Source organism: Hyaena hyaena, unplaced genomic scaffold (genome assembly GCF_003009895.1).
Source record: "Hyaena hyaena isolate Hyena2069 unplaced genomic scaffold, ASM300989v1 scaffold_521, whole genome shotgun sequence".
Classification (NCBI taxonomy): Eukaryota; Metazoa; Chordata; class Mammalia; order Carnivora; family Hyaenidae; genus Hyaena; species Hyaena hyaena.
Genome location: NW_024081153.1, coordinates 509,859 through 525,225, shown reverse-complemented (window position 1 = coordinate 525,225; position 15,367 = coordinate 509,859). Strand labels below are relative to the sequence as shown.

Below are 15,367 nucleotides of genomic sequence, written 5' to 3'. Positions count from 1 at the left end.
TTGTTAATCTAATGGCCTCTTGCTTAAGAGTGAGACATTTAGCGACATAGTCTCAGTAACAATAAAAAATGCCCTATTAGACGAATTTTAAGTTATAAACCCAATTTGACTCCAGATCTTTTTGTAGCATATGTTTTCACACTGCATTTTCCATTCATTTACAATAAAACAGTGCACAAGAGTGGCATAATCTCATGAATGCTTTACAAAGTTTACTGTCCTTATGTAAATAACTAGATTAGCCTCTTGAGTGAGGAGAGAGAGAACACATAGTCAGAGATGCTGGGGATGGCATTTCTTTCTCTCCATTTTTGCCTCATCCTAGCTGGTCCTGAGTCAGTCTTGGTATGTATTTCTCCCATACGATCTGGCCGAAAGCCTGACAAACCCGGATCCCAATAAATGTTTCATAAGGAGATGAGTGAATGAGAAGAATTTCCACAGATTAAATTATAGGATGATTCATTTCTGTTACGAAGCTATAAATATGCAATACACTGTATTAAAACTCAGTTGGTCTAAATCATGGTTACCTTCTCTGTAAAAGGCCAGGTAGTTAGTATTTTGAGCTTTACAGGCCATGTATTCTCTGTAGCAACTACTCAATTCTATCCTTAATGTGTGAAAGCAGCCTTAGACAACAGATAAACAAATGAGCACAGTATTCCAGAAAAATTTTATTTATGGACGCTGAAGTCCAGCTTCCAGGTGATTTTCATGAAACAGCCTTTTGATTTTTCCAACCTTTTAAAAATCTGAAAACCATTTTTGGAGACTATACAAAAACAGACGGTGGACCAAATTTGACCCACAGGTCATAGTTTGCGGACCATATTCATCAAGAATTTTAGTAAAAATCCAGTACTTCAGAAAACTACTTGCTTGCTAAATTTTTTATTGTGTTAATGTTTATAAAAAGCATGTGAAAGACAAATACCATAAAGGTGTCAGGCCTGCTAAATTCAGGCAGGGTTGTGCTTTGCCACTGGTGAGCATAATGTTTTAAATAGGCTTTTTTAAAATACTGACTCATATCATATAAAAACAAAGTGGAAGTACTTATTATTCATTTTGAAAATCTCTTTTCAACTGCCAGTCAGCATAATTCATGCTAGGAATTCAAAGAGAGAAAGTGAGTACTCAAGTCTTTAAAGACTGAAAATCAACAATCTTCAAATAACTTATATCAACATATTCAAGGCTAACAATTTGATTATGATTTTTAAGAGGTATTACTCATGAACTAAACACAATCTTTTGGAGAGACTACAGACTAAGTTTTTTGGAAGCCTCATATTCAAACAGTATTTACTGAGGGCCTTTTTTGTTCCAGTACTTTTATATTCAATAAGCACAAGGCAATCCCAATAACAGAGCTGAGGAAAATGGTGACCTGCCCAAGTCCCAAAGCTAAGGAAGTGTAGGAGGGGTGCAAAACCAGGCTTCTGGACTCCTGGTCCAGTGCTCGTTTCAAGACATCACAATCCCTTTCTCTCATGTCTGATGAGCCAATTCAATTCAATTCAATTTTGCTCAGAGACAAAATCATACCATAGCCTGGGAAGTCCGCATCTGTTGAATGGTATGATGGAGCTGGTGCTAAAGGTATCTCTTGTGAACTGAAGGAAACTTTTGTTGAATATTTTTGCTGTTTCATCTGGCTGACAGCCTACAGAAGAAAGGAAAATTAGATGAACGTCAAAGGGGAGAAATAACAAAAGAACAAGACTTTAAAACTGGTGTGTTATTGGATGGACCTTGAGGGTGTTATGCTTAGCGAAATAAGTCAGGCAGAGAAGGACAAATATCATATGTTTGCACATATAGGAGGATTAGGAGGAACTTAACTGAGGATCATGGGGGAGAAGAAGGGGGGAAATGGTGGGGGAGAGGGAGAGAGGCAAACCACGAGAGACTCTTGAATGCTGAGAACAAACTGAGGACTGATGGGTGTGGGGGGGGGAGGGGGGATGGGCATGGAGGAGGGCACTTGTGGGGATGAGCACTGGGTGTTATATGGAAACCAATTTGACAATAAACTATTTGTAAAAACAAACAAACAAACAAACAAAACTGGTGTGTTATTACCAAAACAATGGGAGCACTCCAAAAATGTCTTCTGAGAATTCAAAGTGGGAGAGGTGGCAGGAGGGAGTTCAGACAATTTCTGTCCCCTCCCCCATGCCTCCCTATTTTAATGTAACATCTAAAATGCTTCAGTGAAGGATGGATCAAGGAAGGGAAGAAGGATAAAAGCTGATAATACCTATCATTGCGGTCTGTATATGATGCTGGGGCTAGTAAGCAGAACAAAAATTTTTACAATTTCTACTTATTCTGATGCAGTCAATGCGAAGTGTACATACCTATGTTGTGCTTGGTGAAAAGCAATCTATGGTGCAGATGTTCTGAGCATACAACCCTGTCCGTCTCTTCTGGACACATCCACAATAGCCAAATGCATTAGGCAGGTTAATCGAGCAACATGAAGGTCAGGAAGAGGAAATAAGCATCCACTAAAAGCTTACTAAGTGCCAGGTACACAAATTACATTTGAATTCACCTCAAAGACCTGTACCTTAGCCCCATTGACTCCCAGTGCCTGGAACATAGTAAAGCCTCAGTAAATGTTTGATGAATGAATGAATGAGTCAATGAACGAGTCAATGAATGGATACAGAAGAGCAAAATTGAAGACATGGGAAGTCACAGTTGAAAATGAATTTATAATACAATCAAGGTGCAGAGAACTTTGCTGTGTGAGCTTTGGAAAATTAACTTGTAATTCTAGATTTGGGCTGATAAAACCTTCAATGAGTTATTAGTATTAGAAAACCAAGAAAAACCAAAAGGATTCCATGCTTGCTTCACAGGCAGTTAAGAAATATAGGTAGTGACCTGACCTGCCTTCTGGATCTGTAGTTAGCCAGGGAACCCATCCCCAGTTGGAAGATTCGGGTGGGAGCAGTGAAGCACCAGGCTGTCCCTGGAGTCTAGAAATAGGATCAAGGTAACTGCTCCAGAACAATGACACCTCAAGATTCTGTCAGTGGAAGACTTTGCCTCATTACAAGACACTGTGCAGTATATAAAAACTAAAACAATACCACCCATTGTGTATCTGCATTGTGTTTCCCAGTTTTCAAAAACACTTTCACATCTATGAATTCATTCATTCATAAGAACAACCTGGAGAGTTAGACAATATTATTCTCTTTTCCAGAACAGAAATCATCGTCAAATGACATATCTGAAATCACACAACTAATCAAAAGAAGAGGTTGGATTAAAAGTCAGTAGCTAAATGATGCTACAAAGTATTGTATTTTTATTTTTAAAAGATTTTATTTTTAAGTAATCTCTATCCCCATCATGGGGCTCAAACTTAAAACTCTGAGATCAAAGGTTGCATGCTTGAAATGCCCGGGTGGCTTAGTCGGGTGAGCACCCAACTCTTGATTTTAGCTCTGGTCGTGATCTCAGTTCCTGGGATCAAGCCCCACATCAAGCCTTGCCGTGCTCCACACTGAGAGTACAGAGCCTGCCTGGAATTCTCTCTCTCCCTCCCCCCGCCCCCCCCGTCTCTCTCAAAATAAATAAACTTAAAAAAAAAAAAAAAGAGTTGCATGCTCTACCATCTGAGCCACCAAGCATCTCAGAATGCTACAAGTTTAAAATGTTTATCAAACAGCTGCTAAGCAATGAGTCTATGAATGTTCATTTTCTTTTCTGCAGTTTTTCTATCACCAACATTTAATAATGACCATATACTTTCTTAAAAAGACTTATTCAAAGACATATTTTCAGTGATTTAAAAAACGAGGGCAGTGGAAATATGTCAAATAAAGGTTTATTATCAGAAAACTGAACAATGGAACCACCTACATACTAATTACTCCAGGGACCACATTTGCCAGCCTCCTTGCAGTCAGTTACATCTGCAGACTAACTCTTACTCAGTAGGATGTAAACAGGCACAAACTGTACAATTCTCAGGTCACTCTCTTAAGGATTAGAATCCTTCCTTCCTCTTCTCCCTAACTGGCATGCAGATAGGGTGATAATAAGTGGAGAAGCCACCTCAGACCAAAAACTGGATGCATTTTTAAGGAGGGTAATCAAATAAGAATGATAATCATTCTCAGATGATCATATCCATACTTTATATACAAGAGAACCTTCCTGTAGAGATTGAGCCTAATCTTAACTCATACAGTACTTAAGTTCCACTTTTGTTTAGGATCATCTTTAAAAAGAATATCAGTAACAAAGCTAAATGTAAGCTAAAGAATGTTTTTATGAAAAAAATCATGGGATTTTTAAAACAGTAAAGTACAAGAGACCGCAATCACTACATTATCACTTTTATAATAGCAGGGAATGTCTGCATCATTACATCTCAGCTCCAGGTAGCATCCCATTTCATTGTGCATAATAGGTTTCCAACAGGTATTGATAGCACTGAACTCAGCTAAAAAACAAGGAAACAGTCCACAGGAACCAAGTGAAAAGTCCAACATATATTTTTAGAAGCAGACTTCTTGTTGGTAAGTGTGGTGATGGATGGAATGTGTGCTCCCCATGACTCATCCATTGGCACAAAACCAAACTAATAAGAATGAATGATAAGAGAGATTGGATTTGCTCTTGAATGTCTTCTATTCAAACATGAGAGCTGGAATGGATGTTATAAGCCATCTAACCTAACTAAGCCAGTGGTTCTCATACCCTGTATTTATAACAGAAATTGCTAGGGAGCTTTTAAAATTTATGGGTGCTGGGACCCCCATCCTAAACCAAGTAAATTGGCATGTTTTGTGTTTTAAGAATTATTGCTTAAAGTTAACCCATGGGTTCTTAACCCAGGGTTAATGGGTTTCTGAGAGAGCCACAGAAACTATCTGGGGAATTATAAAAATCCTGTGTTGTGTCACAGTTATGTTTATCAGTGTTTTTCTGGGGAAAAGAATCTACAGTTCATCAGGTCTTTTATGATGGGAAAACAAAAATCGCCATTGAAAACAAGAAATGAATTGTTTAGTTTGCTACTATGGATTAACTGCATGGCCACAGGCAAGGCACTTAACCTCCTTGTACCTAAACTTGCTCATCTGTAAATTGGTGGCATTATCTCTAAACCTTGCAAGCTTGCTGTAAAGATCAAAGAGAGAGGTATATAAATAAACCTATCACTGTGCCAGGAACAGTTTAAGAGTTCAACTGATAACAGCTATTAATGTTTTGATACCCGTTGATAATAAATGACCAGCCAGCTCCTGACTGAAAACTGTCAGGGGTGGTTTGGAACAGCTCGAGTGGTTGGGAAGTTCTTCATAATGAGCTGACACAGCCTCACTGCATATGTTGTTCACTGACCTCTGGGCCCTTTCTCTTCTGTAGCCACAGAAAAGGGTTATAGACACTTTCCCAAAGGAAAATGCTTTAGATATTTAAGCGCTCAGTTTTCAGCAGGGAAAAGAAAAGGCAGATGATGAATAAAATGTTATGCTAAAATAACATTTTAGAGATGGCTGATATGTACCTTGTGATATGTGGCAGCATATAATGTATTAACACATTAATAGTATTTACAAATACATTACATAAAGTAAAAAATGTGTTCTTAAATTAAAAATTGCTTATATGATTTTGGTTGAACTGAATCTGGTTATTTTTAAGGTTCTTCCTGTACCTAGTCATTTTTTTAAAAAAGATTTTATATTTTTAAGTAATCTGTACATCCAACATGGGGCTCAAACTCAAAACCCTGAGATCAAGAGTCTCATGTCTACCAGAGACAGCCAGGCACCCCTACACCTACTCATTTTTATTTAGGATTTTAGCATATAATTTTGGAGACTTTTCAAAGGTGTGTCCTTTGGCAATGTTTGAAATATCATGCATTTCTTGTAAGTTCTAGTTCCTTAAACATAAAAATAGTACAGTAATAATGTAAATTTTAGCAGCCTGAAAGTATAAACTAGAATGTAGAAATGAGAATCAAGATTTAAAAAACAACACTCAATAGCAACAAAAGTACAAACATTTGACAAAAATTTATAGTTTTTTTAAGAGCAGTGAAACTTAAAATGCAAGGAACATGAATGTTATTGTATTTATGTTTGTACAGAACTACACATTCTCCCACTTAAAATTTTTATTTATGACATTAAGACATGGCACTCTAAGAATTTAAGTGCGGGTGTGTTTGCAGGGATGGCCTGCTTTTAAACACCTCTTCAAGGTATCGACCCAGGAAGACGCACAGAGAATATTTCCATATACCTTACACAGAATCGGTTATATGGCTGTGGGTTGACTGCAAGTTGCAAGACATACCATAACCTCCTGGCAAGTCACAAAGGATCTGATTTCATTGTAATCACCTCCTTTTCTTCTGGAACCTACTTACAATGCACACCATCCCAGTAGAGCAAAACCTAAAGTGGAAGTTACGTACATTGTCAGTTGGGCATTCCAGTGGCTTCTGTTGACCTGCCACCACACCTTGATCAACGATCTGGGAGATGTCATCCTAAAATGTAAGAGATACAACCAGTTAACAGTATTTTAGGGTTCATTTGCACTCTCCAACTTTAGCAAACACCATGGAGTTTGGGCTCTACTACAAAAATGACCACAAAGCACCAGTCGTGAAATTTCTCTTCATCCAGCTCAACTAACTCTCAGAAATGAACATAGTCTTGTCACTTCAAATGCTTCTTTTGGGAACTTTCAGATCTATCAGGCTTTAAACCTATCAGATATTCCCTGATGGTCATGTCAGCCGAGATTTTTCTTCTTTTGCCATACTAGTAATTTCTATATCTTTATTTATACTGAATATTTTGTTCTTTCATGGTTCAAGCTCTGATATTAGAACATCTTTCTTCTCAAGATATTCAATTAGAGGCAAAACTATATTCACTAAAGACACTCGGGTTTACAAAGTTACTGAAAAGTACAGAGTCCAGACTTAGGAGAGGAACAAACTACCAAAACACAGAGGAAACCACTGCACACTTAAAGGGCAACTTATTGACACCAACAAATTGACCAGGATGCTTATGTCTGCTTCCCATCACATCTCATCCTTCTTTACAGGCAAATTTATAGGGGAAATTATCATAAAATTGTTTCGTCTCAGGCCTAAACTCCTGCATTTGGACTTGGAGAAGGCAGGGAACATGGAGTGAGATTGTTTTGGATAGGAGCAAAGATTGGCTAACTCTAAGCCCCGGGTAAATGTCTGAGGTGGCATGTATAACATACAGGTGGCATGTGTAACATACAGACTGCAGGCAGGAAAGCTATCTGGAGATGATAAGAAAAGCATATAGACAAGTAGTAGGAGTTTTTTGTGACCCGAGTTCCTTGATTTAAGAGTTTTCCAACCCTGAGATGTTCTGACATCTCCAAGCCTCAGTCTCCTCATTTACAAAATGGGAAGAAATAAAGGTTTACTATAGGGATGTTGAAAGGATTAAGTGAAACAATACATGAAAAGCACTTAGCAGGGTAGGTGGCAAAAAACCAGACATGTAATAAAGATGCGAATGATGATAGTAAATGGAATCAAGCTCTGATAAATCCATATTCCTAACTTTACTATAAGGCTGGTGAAAATAATTACATGGACAGGACATTTTCTCCTTTGGGGAATGCTGGGGTACTATCTGATACCTCCTACCCCCCACTCCCACCTCAGTTTCTTTTTTGAATATATTGACATACCCTTGTTCAACAGGCTCCCCCATCAGTTTGTAACAATACAAGAGATAAGGATCAGGTCATGCCCAGCTATTCATTATTACTAGATTAGGTTACAATCTCATCCTGTCCCATCAATTCCCTATTGGCTTACAACTTGAGAAATCTAACCCCACTACATAATATGCTGAGACTGCAGCGTAGGTCTGCTGGATGACTGTGACTACCCTTATCTGTCCACTTATTTTGTAGGACCACAATTCTTTCTCATTTAGATATAGATTCTCTCTAAATGTCTCCCATACAGGAGAAAGACTTTAGAATTTCTCTCCTGCCAAACTCTGCTCCTAAACAGATTATATGACATGAATTCAAAAGTTACTTCATGTCACAATTCCCTGAGCCCAGGGGCAGTGGCCCTTCCACAGCATGACCAATTTATTTTATCACGATTTTTGCAATATTGAGTTGTATCTTTTTATGTGTCTATCTCTCATATACTAGCATGATCGACTTTTTGTCTTACTTGTTTCTTCAACGTATGGCAGAATAGACTGTGAGCTTAAAAAAGGGCCCGTGCTGAATGAATCAAAGTTTGGGAACTCAAATCTGAAATGCACCTGGGTGGATTTCAGAGCCAGCCATGAAAGACAGGATGCACGGTGAAGGTGATCCTGTGGCTTCCACTTTAAAGGATCACAGTTGAAAAGAGAGAAGAAAGACATGTAAAGGTCAATAAATGGTGCTCACAGGAATTTTTAGAATAAAACTTCTAAATTGCTTTATAAATGGAAACCACTGGTATTATTCCTTCCAGTGTGGATCAAATGGACTTCGGAAGGGCCTCTGTTTGAAAATGATACTGCAAGTCTGCAATTCTACCTTTGTTTAAGCCCAGATTAACTAGCAGTGGGACAAAGAAGCTGACTTCCCCAGCTAGACTTAAAAACCCAATTTGCATATCACAGAGAGGTGCTACTAATTGGCTGAATTCATCCACATGTACAGTTGTAAATAAAAAAGGGCACTGGAGCGGCAGCCACAAAAATCTGGGTTCAGACTGGTTCCACTACTTAGCAGCGGTAATGCTTGGAAACCTTCATTTCGAGCAGCAGTGAAAATACACTAACAGCGACCTCAATAAGGCATTGCCAGCAAAGTTGAATTTAACACATGCTTACAGAGGGTCTACTCTATGCCAGCCCTGAAAAAGGCCAAAGGAGTCTTGCACTTATGACATTTACAGATCGGTGAGACAGATATTAGAGAAGAAGTTGTGGAAACTGAATGACAACTAAGTGATATCTGTATGAAGATGTGTGGCAGATAGCAGGTGTCTGAGAAGTGGGTTTCCTTCCCTTTCTCTTATCTGAAAATGTAGAAGGATGAGATGAGGAAATTAGAGCTCTGAAAAGCATCTAGTCCGACACCCTGTCCCATTTCTTATACTGATTACCCTTAAACCTCTGGGCCACCAGATGGGGCCAGTGCATGGCGAAGATAATAATAGTGACAGCTGGAGCTTGCTGAGCACTGACTATGCCAATTACTGAGCTAGATATAGTTTACATGTCAGACGCCGATGTACATAACAGACCCATGGGATAAGTACTATTATCACCCTCATTTCAGAGTTAGCTAGGGCAGGAGAGGCTAAAGTATATGCTGAACCAAAACCATCCAGACACATTGTGCTGCAGAGCTCCTGCTCTTGACCGAGGATGAAACACAAGGGGAAGGGGAAGTGTGCTATTCACCTCTTCCCAAAGACCCACATGAGATTCTGAGGGGCTAGCCTCAACAGAGTGATTCCATTTTTAGAGTCAACATTAAGTCAGAACGAGCCATGCCAGCTTATTTTGAGCTTGGGCAGGCAAAAAACAAAAGCAAAAAAACCCATCACAATTCATGGTGCTAGCCACTGCAGTGACTTCTGGTCACTTTTTTCTGTGTTTCGCAAATTTCAAACTTGATAATCTCCCAACTGTTGCAACAAGGGAGTTTTTAGTGCATTCAAAGCTGAGGCTCTGGGATATTCTAAGGTTTTGATTTTGCACAGGAGACCCTTAAATAAGAAGGGCAAGGAAGGCGCAGGGAAAGACCATCTCATTTCATGAAACAAACTGATAGAACACATTCTGTGTACATGATATTATAATCCTCAGTGCAGTACTAGAAGCTCCTGAAAGAAAATGCTTTGTGGCCCAAGCAAGTTACTCTGATCAAGAGAAGGAGCCTCCAAGTGGTGAACATAAAAAGCAACACTGGGAATATTCTATATAATAGATAATAATGGGATGTTCAGCTTACAGTCACCCACGCTGGCTGACTTCTGTCCCAAAGCTGGTAATCAACATGCCCTGTCTGTCTGGCCAAAGTAATTGGTCCATGCATGGGTAGACATCTGGACCATACAAGAACATCCTATAGATTTTCCAACATGGATCCAAGGGAAGAGAGTCAGTCCCTTTCTGGCAGAGAGGCTTAGGAGCTATGGGTGGCCATGCTCCCAAACTTCCACTTGCTTCCTTCTACTGAGGAAACAAGTCTGCAGTGGAAGAGAGTCAAAGAGATACATAGGTTTCTCTGGCAGGTCTCAGGTTCCAACTGTCTCTGAAGCTGTCAACCCTGCCTTTCCTCTAGTTATGTAAAAAGGTCTGTCACCTATCAGTAAGTTTCCCTTTGTCTATAGGTCAAGCTGAGGTTTTTTCACTTGCATTCAAGGCACTACTGATTAAAATGAAGTGGAGCCCAGAAAAGATCTATCAGGATAACAAACTCACAGGGGTGAAGCCAGAGAGTAGCTAAATGGGGCTGAAGGAAGTGAACTGAGTACCAGAAAGAACTGCTCAGGCTAAAGGTAGTCCCATCCAAAAATATTAAAATTCAGTGACTTTTAAAACACGCTTGTCTGACACACAACAAACACAAATTGTCTATTGCTGATAGACATCAAAGGCCTTTAATACAAATTTGCTTAATTTCTGCTCCCTCTGAAATAAAAGAGAATCAATATGGGTTTTAGATGATAGGACCTTAAAATTATTGTGACAAATAAGACTTCCCCAGAGAAGTGAAAAGTTTACAGACTCAAAGAACAATGTGTGAACAGCACTATGTTTCTGATAAGTTCTAGAATTCAGAAACTAGGACACTAGACACAGCTAAGAAAGTCTGAGTTCTAGGCTCTGCCAGGGTGTCATCTTCCTTCTCTGCTTCCTTAGCACTAATAATTATGATTGTAAGATTATTTTCTCAGTTTAGAAAAACCTGATAATAGCTTCCTTCCAGGCAAGTTGAATTTCATGTAACAAGTCTTCACAACAGGCCAGTTAAAAGGGTTAGGAAATGGAAATCTACCATCTTTTTTATGACCAGGAAAGGGAAATTTATCATGTAGGCAAATCTCAAGTGATTTTCAGAAATACATGATATAAAATACAATGAGCTGTGAAAAATGCCACATGTTTGAATGCACTAGAACTCTGCCATTGGCAACTGGCACACTGTCACAAAAGAGAGGCCAGTGCTGACTCAGACATCTTCTCTCCCGCTCCTGACAAGGGAATTCCTAGGCTTTTGCTATAGAAGCAGTTTTCATATTGGATCTGGAACAGAAAATATGACTTGCACAGTGACATCTGCTACCCTATCCAAACTAAAATCCTGCTGTTCTTGATGGACTACAAATTGGGGATAAAAATGGATTTTAAGTACACAGGTCAGTTGTTTTAAAAGTGAGGAATACATACATCTGAGAATTCCAGACTGGAATTGAGACCTACAGTCATCAGAAACACATTTTAAGCTATTTTTCCAAACTTGGATACCAGCACTTTAAAAACACTTAGGAATCATTTTTAATAAAGCACAGTAGTCAAAACTGATAAACTGGTATCAATTATACTTCACTTAAAATGTTTTTTAGGGGCGCCTGGGTGGCTCAGTCAGTAAAGTGTCTGACTTTGGCTCAGGTCATAATCCTGAGGTTTGTGGACTCAAGCTCTGAGTTAGGCTCTGTGCTGACAGCTCAGAGCCTGGAACCTGCTTCAGATTCTGTGTCTCTCTATCTCTGCCCCTCCCCTACTTGTGCTGTCTCTCGCTTTCTCTCTCTCTCTCTCTCTCTGAAAAATGAATAAACATGGAAAAATTTAAAAAAAAAAATTTTAAATGTTTCTGAAGGAAAATAAAAATAAAAAATAGATAAGCTGAACATGTATCAGAAATCACACAGCATGTTATGCCCTTAAAAGTTTAAATTCTACACTGAGCTCATTATCTTCCTCTACAAATCTATTTTTTTTTATGTTATTATTTTAAAAATTAGAGACAATATCAACCTCCTACTTATCCAGGTTCAAAACCACAGTTGGCTTTTACTAACGTCTCTCCTTGGTGCTTTTACTGAATCATTTGCAAAGTGCGTTTACATCTACGGACACAACATGAAGCAAAGTAGATTTTTTTCTAGACAGTGGGATTTCACAGAGCAGAAAATTTTCAAAAGAACATTAAGAATATAGAATTGTTGTTGTTATTATTTTGGCTAAGTAATGAAAACCAAAGTAATATTAGTTTGGAGCATATCAATTTGTCATTTTGTAAGTCAAAAAATGGTTAAGTGGGGCGCCTGGGTAGCTCAGTTGGTTAAGCATCCGACTTGGGCTCAGGTCATGATCTCACGGTTTGTGGGTTCGAGCCCCACGTCGGGCTCTGTGCTGACGGCTATCTCAGAGCCTGGAGCTTGCTTCTGATTCTTTATCTCCCTCTCTCTCTCTGACCCTCCCCTGCTCATGCTGCCTCTCTCTCTCAGAAATAAATGAAACATTAAAAAAATTTTTTAAAAAAGAAGAAATGGCTAAGTAACAGTGATTTCAGAGGGCTCAACCTATTAAAGTTCCCCTGTTCCTGTTCCTACCATATATCATTACCAATGTCACATAAGAAGAGACGTTTTAGCACTGCAAATTTTGGGAGGGCACAGTCTTAAAGGGCAGTCCTTGAACTTGCATAGATTTAGCTTTAAAATGGACTCTCCATATGGTTGTTTTTCATATTTTCCACAAATCATTGGAAACTGTCACAGATCCATGTGATTCTAATTCTTCAGTATTATCTGAAAAGCTTTGACTTTTTCTTTTTTAATGTTTTATTTATTTTTGAGACAGAGAGATAGCATGAGCAGGGGAAGGTCAGAGAGAGAGGGAGACACAGAATCGGAAACAGGCTCCAGGCTCTGAGCGCGCTGTCAGCACAGAGCCCTACGCGGGGCTCGAACCCACGAACCATGAGATCATGACCTGAGACAAAGTCGGACGCTCAACCGACTTAGCCACCCAGGTGCCCTGAAAAGCTTCGACTTTGAAGTTGGATAGTGGTTCATAGCCAGATTTTTCCACCTATAGGTTATATGATCTATGACAAAGTAGACTTTAAAACCTCAGCTTCTTCATAGGTTAATGCCAACTCTCTCTTGGAGAGGAAGTGTGGCCTGATCAGGCATGGGAGTCGAACACATAAGGTTTTGAATTCTTACTGTGATACTTAGTGCCCCTAAGCCTTCTGGAATACTCAGGTCACTCATCTGCAAAATGCAGATAACAATAATGCTTTCATTATGGGGAGGGTGGAGAGAAATACTCTGTTCAGTTTCTAACAAAGAGTAAGTGTGCAGTAAATGGAGAAGGCCATTATTAACACTACTGTTTTTGTCAGGATAAATGAAGTAATATTTTAAAAGTGCCTACTAAGTGACAAGTACGTAATGAGCAGCCATTAAATAATAGTTTCCTGTCCTGCACAATCAAAATTTCAATACGCAAGAAGGAACAAGTGATAATAATGGCAGCAAATGCTTTTGCAATACTCACTACATGACCCAAAAAGGCATCATTCTAAGTGTATTAATTTCTATGTTATAGGAGACTGAGCCTATTATCATCTCCATTGTATTGATAAGGAAACTGAGGCACAGAGACTCAATTAAGTGTCCCAGCCAGGATTTGCATCCAACTTCAAAAAAGTAGTTCCTCGTGGGGCGCCTGGGTGGCTCAGTTAGTTGAGCATCTGACTTCTGGTTTTGGCTCCGGTCATGATCTCACAGTTTGTGATTTGAGCTCAGCATGGGGGTCTGCGCTAATAGTGCAGAGCCTGCTTGGAAATCTCTCCTTCTCTCTCTGCCCCTTGCCTGCTCACTCTCTCTGTCTCTCAAAATAAATAAACTCATAAAAACATTAAAAAAGTAGTTCCCAGCGGTGACGAGTACTACAGGATGGCAAGTGAAGGGCCGTGGAGCTCTTGATGGTGTGAGTTCAGTGAATCCTGGAGGTCAGGAGTGAGGAGGTAGCCTGGGACGGACTCAGGCAAAGGCTGTCTGTCCTTTTCTAGTGTATCCACAGGCTACAAGGTGGGAGTCCGAGGACCCAAATCAGCAGTAGACAATTTGTGTCTGACGGGCATGTTTTAAAAATCACTGAATTTGAATGCTTTGAATTTGACTACCTCTGGGCTGAGCAGGTCTCTCTAGTCTTCTGTCTTATACCCAGCCCAGTTCATTCGTGTCTCCCCACAAATGTGTTCTTCCTTCTTGGTTTCCTTCCTCAGTAACGGCCCCCAGCCCCCGGCCAGTCAGCTGCCGCGATGCATGTGAGAGTCAGTCTTGGGCCCCTCCTCTCCATCAGCTTTCATCTCTGTTACTCTAACAACTTTTTAACTCTCCCCTGCCTTCAAGTTTTGACTTTGTCTAAGGGATTCTTCACAGGCCAATCACAGAAGGATGTTTTCAAATGGCTAATCTCATCATCATCCCCTGTTAAAAACCACTCCAAAGGCTTCCCTTTGTCCACAAGGCCGTCCATCACTCACCCCTGTCCACTTCTTGGCTTTCACCTCCGGCCACTCCACCTGCATGGCACAGCCCTGTCTCCAATAACAGACCAGGGACACAGACTCAGGTGTTTACAGGTATGGGGAGAAGGGAAGCAGGCAGGCGTGGGGAAATGGTATCAAAGTAGGGACAGAAAAGGTGGCTGGGTGGCTCAGTCGGTTAAGCCTCTGAGTCTTGGTTTTAGCTCAGGTCATGATCTCACAGGTCCCTGGGATTGAGGCCCTCATCAGGTTCTGTGCTGACAGCATGGAGCCTGCTTGGGATTCTCTCTCTCTCTCTCTCTCTCTCTCTCTCTCTCTCTCTCTGCTCCTCCCCTGCTTGTTCTCTCTCAAAATAAATAAATATTTTTTAAAAAAGTAGGGACAGAAATAAGCTGCAAGTGCATAACTGATTTATCGGGTAGCTTAGAATGCTGGTCTGTTCTTAAGAGAAAAGAGAAACCAGGATTTTTATGTGAAAATCTCCTGATTTATAAAAATTAGCCGAAACATTTTTTTTTTTTTTTTTTGAGAAAGAGCATGAGTTGGGGAGGGGCAGAGAGAGAGGAGGACAGAGGATCTGAAGCGGGCTCTGCACTGACAGCAGAGAGCCCAACTCAGTGCTCGAACTCATAAACCGTGAGATCATGACCTGAGCCAAAATTGTAATGTTAACTGACTGAGCCACCCAGACGCCCCTAGCTCAAACATCTTAAGAGCACATCATAGAGGTGAAATGAGATCTGGATCCGACTCTGACAGTCAGTCTGTGACCTGTCCATCAGACCTAATG

General features: G+C 40.0%; 1 protein-coding gene across 1 annotated transcript in view; it reads right to left on the bottom strand.

The window, feature by feature from the left end:
- PATJ (PATJ crumbs cell polarity complex component) overlaps nucleotides 1-15,367 on the bottom strand; it is a 358,255-nt gene that overhangs the window by 65,771 nt on the left and 277,117 nt on the right. The window contains exons 32-33 of the mRNA XM_039255282.1: nucleotides 6,461-6,535; nucleotides 1,552-1,669 (exon numbers count right to left, since the gene is read on the bottom strand). Coding sequence (XP_039111213.1) covers nucleotides 1,552-1,669; nucleotides 6,461-6,535 — 193 coding nt within the window. The remainder of the gene's footprint in view (nucleotides 1-1,551; nucleotides 1,670-6,460; nucleotides 6,536-15,367) is intronic.